This window comes from Eutrigla gurnardus (assembly GCF_963514095.1).
Source record: "Eutrigla gurnardus genome assembly, chromosome: 13".
In the NCBI taxonomy this organism is placed as follows: domain Eukaryota; kingdom Metazoa; phylum Chordata; class Actinopteri; order Perciformes; family Triglidae; genus Eutrigla; species Eutrigla gurnardus.
In genome coordinates, this window is record NC_139936.1 from 23,479,666 (window position 1) to 23,491,949 (window position 12,284).

The 12,284-nt window shown below is 45.6% G+C and overlaps 2 protein-coding genes across 3 annotated transcripts in view; one reads left to right on the forward strand and one right to left on the reverse strand.

Annotated features, from left to right (window-relative positions):
• myl2b (myosin, light chain 2b, regulatory, cardiac, slow) overlaps positions 1-12,284 on the reverse strand; it is an 80,448-nt gene that overhangs the window by 33,975 nt on the left and 34,189 nt on the right. The window lies entirely within an intron of this gene.
• cux2b (cut-like homeobox 2b) overlaps positions 1-12,284 on the forward strand; it is a 91,674-nt gene that overhangs the window by 24,883 nt on the left and 54,507 nt on the right. For both annotated transcript variants that reach the window (XM_084024672.1, XM_084024673.1), the window contains exon 2: positions 11,710-11,820. In XM_084024672.1, coding sequence (XP_083880798.1) covers positions 11,710-11,820 — 111 coding nt within the window. The remainder of the gene's footprint in view (positions 1-11,709; positions 11,821-12,284) is intronic.

A 12,284-nucleotide genomic window follows, 5' to 3' on the forward strand; every position in this document is an offset into this window, starting at 1 on the left:
CAAGGAAATCCGCCGCTGAGCCGCGGACGTAAGTGGAATTAGCTGTATTCGGTTTACTTAGCCCACGTTTGAAATGGCCTGCCAGGAGGTTGTGTATACTGTATGAATGGAAATCTGCTCCGGTCCACTCATTCATCACTCGCGCCTCTCTTTGTGACCCTTTCATAAGGACTGGCGAGGGGCCTAGCTATGGGCTAAGTGATTTTATGAGGCGGCATCACGGGCTCAGGTCTTATTCCTTTTTGTAAGAATGCATTTTCTACTTAGATGGCAACAAGCTGCATTTGCACTTAAAACATATTCTGTAATCTTCTGTTATTTTACATACAAATTGCATCCTGGGCGATGCATTCATCATTGCTCATATCCAGCCCACTCCTAAATGAAAAATGTATCTGAGATGAATAATGGATCCTCCGTAGTATAATTTTGTGTTTCTTGAATATAGTCGAGAGTTCCTCCTCTCGTTATCCTCTAAATTTTTCCCACCTTGCCTGGATGAAGTTTTAGAGGAGGGAGAGATGAAGAAAAATTGCTTATTTACCATGGTTATTGTTTACTTGAGCATTTTTTACTGTATGAAGCTTCCTCGACACATAATATATATAGAATATGCCGTCAACCCCCCCCAACACACTGCCATAGTGACTTCAGGACGCTCCATATTCCAATGCCAATCAATCACGATCACGTAACGTGTAGCATCCAACACGTTCAGGTTGTGGAACAGGTTGGTGGGAGATGTTAGGGTTTGCAGCTCACCAGTGTACACAGGTGGCGGCGCAGCGGCAGTGTGGAGGGGTTCCTCTGGGGGCTGTGGGTGGGCAGCCTTGTGTGAAGCCGGAGAATTGAGGTTGAGTAGCTGAGCCCTCTGTCTTTATCTCTAATTACATGGTGAAGCTTGGGGAGATTGGGCAGAACTGTAAAGCCCCCACAGATAGCTTGGTTCCCCCCCGCCTCCCCTGGCTGTAACACAGCAGGGTCTGAGGATGTGAAGTAGAACCAGGTCTTGTGGGGCTCTAATCCCACCACAGACGTTCTCCCCGGGGAGTCCCCGGTGTTCTTTCCTCTGCAGTCTGCCACATTGCAACCCGCCGCTGGGGGAGAAGCACGCCGAGGCTCCGCCAGCCCACTCTGTCGTGCTCTACTTGCTCCTGTCGGTTTTTGTCGTCCCCAAAGTTTCCCAGCCCGTCCTCGGAGACGCCCTGACACCGAGTTGCAGATGGGAAGCATTGGACCGAGGCAGCTGGTGTCACAATGTGGATTGGAATTCACAGTTGGGATAAAATATGAAACAAATATGTCATTGTACATATGTTTTCCACAGTTTGTTCATCCAGCTGTTTCCTTTGCTCGCTCCCCTTTGCCTTGGGTAGAGCTGGCTGATAATAATCCACCATTTGTCCCAGTGAGTGGGACCAGTGACTTTAAAGCATTATGCTGTGTAGCTGTTCGCTCCTCATTCTGCTGGATCACTCGCAAGAGCTCTGTATTTTATTGTTGGCACTTTGTTGTTTTGATGATACGAGGCACCGCTATCAAAAGAGAGCTCAGAATATACTTGAGTGCAAATGAATAAAAAGCAGGATTATTCCCATTCAGTTAAGTGTCCCTTGATTCCTTTGCAAGTTTAATCTGCAGCGATCGATAAAAGGATGCATGTTGGGCTTGGGAGTCAACAGCAGCCGTGTTTGATGGGTAAACGGACAACCGAATGGATGATGTGGGGGAGCATTCATCTTTCTTTAGGCAAATTGGGCCGCAAGGTCCTGACTAATTGATTGATTGCACGACTTGCTGATACAATCAAAGCCTGGCCTGATTTATGGCGATAAATCGATTGATTAATAAGGTATTCTGTGCAGCGCTTGGTGGTGAGAAGATGGGGTGGGGGGGGGGGGGGGGGGGGGGGCGCACCTCCAAGTCACACATCCGTCTTGGAGCCGTCAGCCTTGTTGGTTTAGTGTGGTAATAAGAAAGGCCTGGATCTCCCAGCTGACATTTACAAAGAGGCGGCTGGCTATGACCCACTCCCTAGATTAACCTCCACTTGTTCTCATAAGCACCGCTGATATTAAAAGATGGGGAGCAGCAAGAGCAGCCGGGGGAGAAAAAAATGAAGTGTGACTTTCTTTTGGTTCAGCGTTTGCATACATCATTAGGGGGGGGGGGGGGGCAGAAATCAATTGCACATTCCAGAATAAATAAAAACAAATATCTTGAGCGGGGGCCTCTTGTTGACTCTTTCCAGATTACATTTAGTCGGGTGTTTAAACGCTGATTTACAGCAAGATGGAGTTTTACAGCAAGATGGAGTCCATTCCCTGCACTCGCCTGCCTGTCTGCCTGCCTGTTCGGAATATGAAATGGAAGTTAAACACTGTGAATCTCCAGTGTGGGGAGGAGGGCTCTGGACGTGTGGGCAGTGTAGCATCAAATAGATTGTGTTTCCTCCCGTGTAAACGCCTAATGTGTGCCGAGTGCTCTGACACAGATGAATGTAAGGAATTTGCTGTAAAGACTTTACGGCCCTTTTGAGAGACATGGCCTGGAACTGGTAGCGTGGAACCTGCTCCACGCCCCCCTGCACACACACACATGCCGCGTCCGCACTCACTCACACACTCGCACACACGCAGGCTTGCACAAGTGCTTACACATGCACACATGTCAAGGCACAAAGCCCTCCAAGGAGAGCAGCTACATCAAACTGTTAAGGCTGGCGCGGACATCAGGGATGCTTTTTTATTTGCTTTGGGTCAGAAATGGCGGCCCTGATGATGTGGTGCGAATCATCTCGCCGACTTGCGTCACTCTCCGTGCTCCGTTATGGCATGGAAATAGTCCTCGCGACTCTCTTGACCAAGCCCATTGTTTAATATGTGAGAGCTACCTTGTGCTGCAAAACAGGGCAAATTATAAGATGATTCATGCATAAACTGCCCTTTCAAGTGGCTGCTCCCATTCTGCGGCAGCGGCACTCGACTGCCAGATCTACAAGCCTTTGTGGCGGCGCTCAAAGCTCTCGGCTGCTTGTTGTCAGCGCCGGTTTTATCCCCACTCTCACTGCTCTATTTAGATCCATTTATTTTTGGTTCAAATGCTGTAAAATGAAAGCGCGGTGGAGAGAAAGAGGGTAAAGGAGTGTTCCCTCTCTCTCAGACAGGTGGCCCCGGTTTATGTCGCCAGGCCCCAGGGGCCCCACTAACCGAGTCTGAGCGAGAGGAGGGACCTGTCTCTCAGCACCACACAGGTGGTGTGAAACGCAGCCCTCTCTCCACACCTGAAATATTCAGATTCTTCCAGCGGCGTCGCTTTGATCTTGCTGCAATCGACAAGGGAAAACCGAGCGAGTAGGGGGGAGAAAACAACAAAAACAAGAGGAAGAGCAGCACACCTGAGAGCGAACAGATTGACATTTCTTAAGAGAGAATAAACAATCGCAGGTTAGCTGCGTTGCATCGCTCCAGCTCGTCGTTTCAGGTGAAAGTGGGCCATCGCGTTGATGGCTGCATCTTTGGAGCCTTCCTCCTCTCCCACTAACTGACCTCAATGGTGAAGCTTCACAGAGTCCCCCGCAGTGCACCCCTCTTCCCCACTTTGAGACAAACCGGAAAAGCAAACCTCGCCCCCCAGTTTTTATTCTTCAAGTTCGTGCTCTATTTTTTAAAAAGCGTCCCTCCAGTTTGGAAGTGTTATTCTTTATCTGTTTTATATTTTGTGTTAAACCTGTGTGTCGCTCTTCCACGTTCTCCATTTGAGCCGATCACTTGGTCGACTGAGGTCACATGTCTTCGCTCAGGTTTCAACCCACTAGTCCGCTAATGAATCATAGGACTGTGTAATTAGTCACCCTGCATGTAGCACACAATGACAATAGACACCCTGATTGTAACCACAGAGTTTGAAAGGAGCAGAACAATGGTCGGCCTTAATGATGATAAATAAGGTGTTGTAATTGGCCTTCGTTTGGATCATTCAGTCATAGCTTGTAATTTGAAGCATCTAATTGGAGGACATTTAAAGTTATTCATTGGATTTAGAGGGGAAACAGGGTCATTTGAAAGGGTTATAATAAGATGTTTCTGTGTTACGTCTTGATGCTATTTTGAATAAGACTTGACGATAAATGGAATAAGAGCCTCCACGATCGGCCTAAGATGTGTTACCAGTATATTATAAGAAGCGTGCGTGTGTGTGCGTGTGTGTGTGTGTGTGTGTGTGTGTGTGTGTGTGTGTGCATGTGTGTCCAATTGTGCATGTTGGAATTAAAGAGAGAGAGAAGTGTTGACAAGTAGGCTGTGCTCTGGTGCATCAGGCGCCAAAAACTCTCTAAATGAAGCAGGGTATGACGAATAATGGCTGACAACACCAGTCACACCTTTTGCTGATGGTTGTAACGCTCACACGCTTCTCCTTCCTTTTGTAAGATTTAGCATGCGGTTTGAAGACAGCCTGACTGACTGGGGATTAATTATTTTGGATGATTTATCAGACTTACCAGTCCAGAGTTTAGAGAGGTGTCAAAATTAAATGTGATTTGGCTCGTCGGAAAGTCTATACGCTACCTACATGTTTCTGCACTGTTCCGTCAGTGTTGCTGCTGCAGAGTGGACGGCTGCAGAATGTGCCAGTAATCCGGAGGAGGGAGGAGGGACTCCGAACCCGGGGTTCAGCACCTCACGAGGGGTCATGAGATCAATCATGGGAGGACGATCAGGATAGGGAAGCTGAGAAAAACATTTGCTATTCAATATCCTATTTATTTCTTTTAACCACTGACAATGTTGACTGCTTAAAGTGCTCCTACACCCGATGGCAACGTCCTGTTTTGAAAAGTGAAGCCAATGTTGAAGTGCCTTAAACTTGCATTCTCTCTGCTGGCCATCAGGGGGCGAGTCTTCTGGTTGCAAAGGGAAGTCTGATTGAAGTCTATGAGAAAATGTCTCTTCTTCTAACTTGATCTCAGTTAACATTGTAAACATGCGTTTATTTGCAATCTCTAGTTTTATTCAATACAGCATGATGTCATTGAGTACATGATGGTCCATTTAGAGTCAAATAGCAGGGTATGCTTAGGGGCGGGGCTACATTCTGATTATAATAATTTGTAGCTTAATAACATGTTTCAGTGTGCAGTTACTCTATAATTAAGGGAATGTTTGACCATTTGGGAAATATGTTTTTTGTGTTAATTCATTCTCATTGGAAATATAGATAAACGACCCTTTAACCCTTTCAGATCACATTCCTGGTCATATTGTGCACCTATTTAACAATATGCTGAAAAAAAGACAACAAAAATAAATTACTTGATATTTTATATCCAAATCCAATTTATTTCTTCCTGAAAAACTAAATTTGATGTGTGCTTACATCAGCTGTACCAGCCAATAACACCCATCAATCAATCAATCTGCAACTCTAGAATAGGTTGTGAGCTAATCTTTTTAACGATCAAATCAAATTCCTTCCAACGCCGTGTCCTGTTTCACTACGTCACCATACGGAAGATGGATTCTCTAGAAATGCTGTTTCAGCTCGACTTAAAAGTAGAAAATTCATACCACTCATCTGTTAGATATGAATCAACTGCTACAAGACAGTTAGCTCAGCATATGGCATTCGTTTATCAGAAAGGCTGTAAACAGCTAGCCTGTGTCCCAGCCTTTAAGCTAAAATAAGCTGACTGTCTCATGGCCATAGCTTTACTTTTAAGAGACAGGCATGAGAGTTGCATCACTCTCACTCTTGGAAAGAAAGAGAAAAAAGCAAATCAGCATATTTCCCAAAATGTTGAAGTGTAGCTTGTGGGGTGAAGAGTCAAAGAGCTTGGGGACCACTGCGTCGGGATCCTTTTTTCGCCCCAGTGGAGGGCGGCTGTGTTTGTTTTTTTTCGCGATTGACAACATCCCTGACAACCTACCTTTCCTGAATTGTAAAAGGGTGAACTCCACCCATCTGGCAGCAGCTTAAAACTAACTCTCGGGATGATATGCAGATAGTGTCTGACCCACGTGCGATGTGGTCCAACAGCGGTGTGAAGGCAGCGTAGAGTGAGCATCTCGAGCCAAGCTGACAGAGAGGAGAATTGAAGGAGCAGCGGTCGGCGGTAAACAGATGGAGGGAGACGCCAGGTGATAGCAGCCCCCCAGTGCTTCCCTGTCAGAGGCCGCATGCTCAGATCACGTTCCCGGTGCCGGGTCACGGAGGTTAGAGGCTCCTCCCCCTCCCAGCTCCCTCTGTCTGGACCGTCCAACAACTCCACACACACACACACACACACACACACACACACACACACACACACACACACACACGCACTGCTGCTCTGCCCTCAGCTGATATTCAGCCCAAGGAGGCCAGATAAGAATTCATTTTGGATCTTGCAAATGGACCGGCGCCAATGTGCTCTCCAACCCCCACCACCACCAAACCTCCTCCCTTGGTGGCTGGTGGGGCGGGGTAATAATGTTGAGGCCAGACTAGACTGCAGTGATTGGGGCCATTGATTGTGGTGATTTGATTTATTGATCAGTCCCTCCGCTCAAATGTGGCGTCTGAGATGCGAGGCTAATCTGAAGCAGCTCCGGACAATCTTGTGCCTCCCAGAGAATGGGAGGCGACAAGGAATGCATGAAAGGAAACTACACTTATCTTAATCACACACTGGTCCCCGCTCTGCCTTGCTGCAGCCCCTTGTGTGTGTGTGTGTGTGTGTGCGGATGTCAGCGCACATGTGTCTCTGTGCACGCACGTGTGCCCGTCCGCTCTTTTGTGCGAGACCTCGCGTGCGTGTGTGTGTGTGTGTGTGTGTGTGTGTGTGTTTGCAGTGGGGGGTTGTGAGGCAGTACAGTCACCAGGCAGAACAGAGTGGATCTATAAATTGATGGAATTCAAAGCCTCCAGCATCGATTACCATTATAACAAACAGCAGCACACAGAATGTCTGATTATTTTTAGACAAAGATTCTGTGCTCTCAGCAGCAATTCTGCTGATGCTGTCACACTTTCAGACATCTGCCTATGATTGCAATTAGATGGGATACAAAAAGAAAAATAATACCCCATCTGCATTTTCCCCTCTCTTCTCCTCCTCCCTATTTTTTTCCTCTTTAATTTGTGCTGCCCAAGCCCAGTGCACACAATAGTGATTTTGACTCAGTCTACCTCATTGCGGTACCTTGGTAGATTTTTCCCCTCGGTTGTCAACATTTCTACCATGGGCTGTCTTTGTGAAAGGCAAAAAAATAGCTTACCCCTACAGATGTAATCAAGACGAGCTAGGTTTAATGAATCAATGTCAAATCTGCTCCAACACAATGCATTAGTGAGCCCCACATTTTACCTAAAACATTCGCACTTGGACAGATTGTAGCCGTACATCTCCCTCTGATCCCGCAAGAGCGATTGTCTCTGCTGGATTTTGGTTGTGAGCGTTTCTGCTGTCTGTCTGCTGCCGTTGCCTACAGTAGACAAAACTTCACCGCTGCCTTTTAAATGAAACATAACACACTTGACAACTAGCTTACGTTGTGATCCTCAGTGCTTTGTCTTTGTACAGATTTGTTGCCACCACCGGCCTCCATTTTTCTTGCCCGGTTTATCCCTCACCCGACAGCGTCTGAACGGACCACTCCCTGCAGTCTTTGCTGCAACGCACTTGCATAAACCTGAGACCTCTTAATGCAGTATAAATGGTTGCCTGTCAGATCATGTGAGGGCTCCACTACAGATGCTGACAGGACCCATATTTGGTCCGTGTCGGAGGGGCAGGGCCTACATTTGTAAGCTAAAGGACACGGAGTCATGGCTTCGCTGCTTTTTTCCCTGGTGTTCAGCAGTTCATTGAGCTTCGAGTCCATTTACCGACAGCCCAAAGGCTGCAGGTCTAAACTGTTAAAGCCAATAAGCTTCTAGTTTCTTGGTCTTTTGCTTTTGTCACCAATTGCTTTCCTCTCGCACATTGACTTGAGCACGCCAGGACTGGCTCCATGTTCATGTTCCTGTCCCTCCAGCCCCAATGACAGCACCGCCCTCCCCAGGGGAAACTCATCAATTATAGCTGGATGTTTGACTGGCAGAGGCTTAATGACAGGAGCTCCGTATTGACCCGGCTGCCATACACTGAAAATTTGGTCCCAATCGTCCACTTTTAAAACCTGTCATATGATTACAGAGAAACTCCTCGAGTTGAACTCGCCTTTTCCCCTTTTAAGTGCCCAAGACATCAGAAGCATCTACATGTTCATGCAAATGATTTCACGAAGGGTGAAGCTCAGCATAATGGAGGGGAGATAAGTGAATTTTATCGGGGATCTCAAAGGTGCCCTGGTTGTAGGTTGAAATGGATCACATCTGATTAGGAAGCACAGGAAAAAATCTTCTTTAGTATCTTTTGTCTCCCAAGATAGCATTGAGAAACACCACACTGTGGAGTTCCTCCCATCATCAATCTGAGCAAGCCAACCAAAGTAGCAAACAGCCTGTTCTGCTTCACTTCTTTGCAGAAAGACAGACAGTAGGTTTCACTGGATGGGCTGCTGCCCAGGCTCCCTGCCCTCGTAATGGCCTACAAACTGTGGGGGTGCTTTCAAAATAACCATGCCATTATGGCAGCAGTCTTTAGCTTGCATACAGCATGAGTATTCACCATTCTCATCAGCTGAGCTGCAATAAAAAGCGAACCCAGTGCTACGCCAACGGAGAATCACCACACTGTTATAGCTTAAGTACTTATAAAATCCACTCAAAGTCACTTCTAGAGGAATTTTCTCTTGGCAAGATTAGCTGGTCTGGGGCCATTTGAATCTAGTGGAGGTTGGCTGGCTTCTGAAAACCCACTTTCTAATCTTCAGGAAGGCTCATCCCAGATGGACTGTAAGGACTAACAGGAATTTATAAAGTCCTGTCGCCTTATGCTTTACAGCCATGGCCTTTTCCAGTGACACGTTCCCCACTAACCAACTGTATCCTTAAGATTTGGGTTCTTTCTATTCATCATCATAACACAATTCTATTTACACATCATGAGCAGGGAGAAGAAAAAAAATCGTATTTTGCCTAAATAAACATTAGATCAATAACAACCAATACTTACAGTAACATGAGAAAAAGAAGAATCCGGTCATACCCAATAATTAAATCAGCAAGGAGACAGCTTGTTATCGATATCCAACTTTTGATACCCGTTCCATTACCTTGAATCAATACAGATACCACAACATGCTAAGTGTAATTAGACCAACAACTCTCATTTCTCCACTATATATAAAATTGTTCATGATGTTAACATTTTGTTTTTGTGAAGTGACAGTTCATAATGTAAACAGATGAATTGTAAATGACAAAAGGTTCTTTGCAATATCAAAATTAAATATATTAAACACTCATTCTACCACCTGCTATAACACTTTACAGTTTCTTTAAATATTTCTCAGTTGATTTTACACATTTTTATTATCAGTCCCTTTTCTAAATCCACATTAATCACTCTTCACACATAAAAATGGCCGCCGCTCTGTACAACGTATTTGGCAGTGAGCTCTAAATGTGTTTGTTCGGTCGGCTTTATGCTAAGCTAAGCTAATGGCTTGCTGGCTGTGGATTCATATTTAGTGACAACATGTATGGAGAGTAGAAGTCTTCTCAGCAAAATGTCAGTCAGAAATTAAATAAGGCTATTCACCAAAATGTCTTCATAAACTGCAATTTATTTTGAATCAATAGCACGTCCACTGTAAAGACCAAATCTGTATCGACCTGTGGTTGAAAATAGTATCTTTTTATTCCTGTTGAGTCACGTTTTATAAAAACTCCAGTGTTAATCTATTGTCAATAGAAATGTAGTACTTGGACAGTTAAATGTCCACAGCAGCACAACTTTTACCTTTTTTTAGGTAATACAGGTCTTGCTCACATATATGGGACGATATGAAAATGTCATGTCACCATTATTTTGCCAACATAATTGCGATTCACAATATCGTCCCGATAATCAACAAACCGTGCATACATCTCTTAAAATGGCACTAAAACCTACTGGAATCATTTTCTTACAAAACAAATGTTTTATTACATCACTGATATGTCATGATATAATGGTGTTTTTAGTTCAAAACAATCAAATAATCTTAAAAAAGATGAGATCGCCCTGCATAGATGAAGGATCAATATTGTATCCTGTACCTTTAATACTCTAAAGGCGTTTTCACTTCTCTATCATGATAGCCAGCTAGAACACTTTTTCACAATATACAGGATTATCCCGATAATAGAAATTCACCACGATTTATCGTGATCTGCGATAAAATCCTCTTCCGTCCCTACTCACAGACACCATGGCTACTTCAAATGTTACAGTGTAGCTTAGCATATAGCCTTGCATCTCATCTCAGACTGCACTCAGTCCTCCTGTAACCACCCCCTGACTCGTCAATCCAGGGACTTGAACCAGCAGCCCTTCAATTAACGGCCTCCTCCTCGGCCGAGCATCGCTGCCACCGTCCCACGCGCCCACCGCACCCTCACATTTTCTCTTTTTTCCCTCTCGTGTGATGATTTATTAAATTGCCTTTAAGTAAGACTGCGGATTAATTAAAACACAGTCAATTTAATTTCCCGGCGTCATATATAAATTCACAGTGGTAATTGAATCCCCTACTCCACTTTTTATATTGTACCCCAGCAGTTACAAGAGCAGAGCCTCATCAATTACTGAGAATCGCCGTCAAAACCAAGAGGAGGCGGACGTACAGTTGTCCGTTCCGGTGCTGCTGCTCAGCACAGGAGAGTTTGAATCTGTTTCCCTTTCCCCCCACCCCACCCCCACCCCCTGTTTGCTGAAAGAGCCGGGAATTGGATGACGGATCGATAATATTGGATTTGCGGATGGCATGTGGTGCAGCTGAGTCCAGCATGAATGCAAGGTTCTGATGAAATGCTCGCTCGGCAGACGGCTTTGAATAGTGGATCAGACATGTTGCCGGGGTGGAGCTCTTGTTTGGTGTAACGCCGACATGTAAGGAGCCGATGTGCGTGGACATTAATGGTGCAGCCATTAGGGCTGTTGTTGGAGCAAAAGGGTAATTTGGTTAAAGCTATAGGGGCTTCTGGCATGTATTGGAAATCTGTGCGGGATCATTATATGGATCGGTGCAGGCGATGGGAGGGAGATTGGAAAGAGGCCGAGAATAGATCTGACCTGTGGTAATTACGACAGCGAGCGAGGCCTTTGTATGTTTGAGTCAGGTCTTGGCCGAGCTTAAAAAACAGCCCTTCATTTCAGGAGGAAGCTCTATTTGTTTGCAAGGGTGTATGTCAGGTTATTGGGTCTCTACACGTGATCCCTCCCTCTGACTCTCTCTCTCTCTCTCGCTATCCCCTCCCCTCCCTCTCGCCCCACTCCCTCACTGGCGCTCTATAGCTGTTGCAAGCGTATTGATTATTTCAAATACTGATTATCTAAAAGGCCTTCTGCTACTGTAGGCATTGGATTTATTTTGGCTTAATTATTTATGGGCCAGGGCTAGCTGTAAGTATTACTGCTGTGAGATCATGAAGGATTACATTGTTAATATTCAGCAGTGTATTTTTATTTATGTACACTCTAAGCTTTACTGGATGAGCGTTGGCAGACTCCCTAAAGTGCCGTGCCTCGCCGCTCTCCTCATCTCACCGTTCCTCTCTCCTTTGTGTGTGTTTTTGCAGAGGGAGCTCAACTCCGTGGCGTCTGAGCTGGCTGGACGACAGGAGGAGAGCGAGCATTCCCACAAGCACCTGGTGGAGCTGAGCAGGGAGTTCAAGAGAAATGTCCCTGAGGTGAGTCCAGCATCCCCCTCTCTGTCCTTTAAACTGGCGTTTTTAAATCATCTTCCTCACCTCACCGTCGCTGCTCCAGCCCCCGCACAAACACCTTTTTCTACAGGGAATTATTTCTTTTTTTGGTAAAAATCTGCATTAGTGTATATATTAAGAACGCATGCTGCTTGAGAAGAGTTTGTGCCTCCCCGCTCTTCCTCCTCCAGTAGCTCAGTTAATATTTAAATGCTGCGGCCTTGCAGTAATGTCAGCCGCTGGCTGGGTGTGAGGAGAGGCCAGGGGCCTCATTTACAAAAGGTAAGCAACTCCTTCCTTTCAACTCCGACGTTAAAGTGGCAGTTCATGAAAAAAGTCATGCTCTCCTAATATCTGTGGTGTGAAAGGGACAGGTGTCTCTGACTAAACACAGGCTGATGAATGTCAATGACAACCAGCCCCCCAACGTCACTGTTACAAACACACTT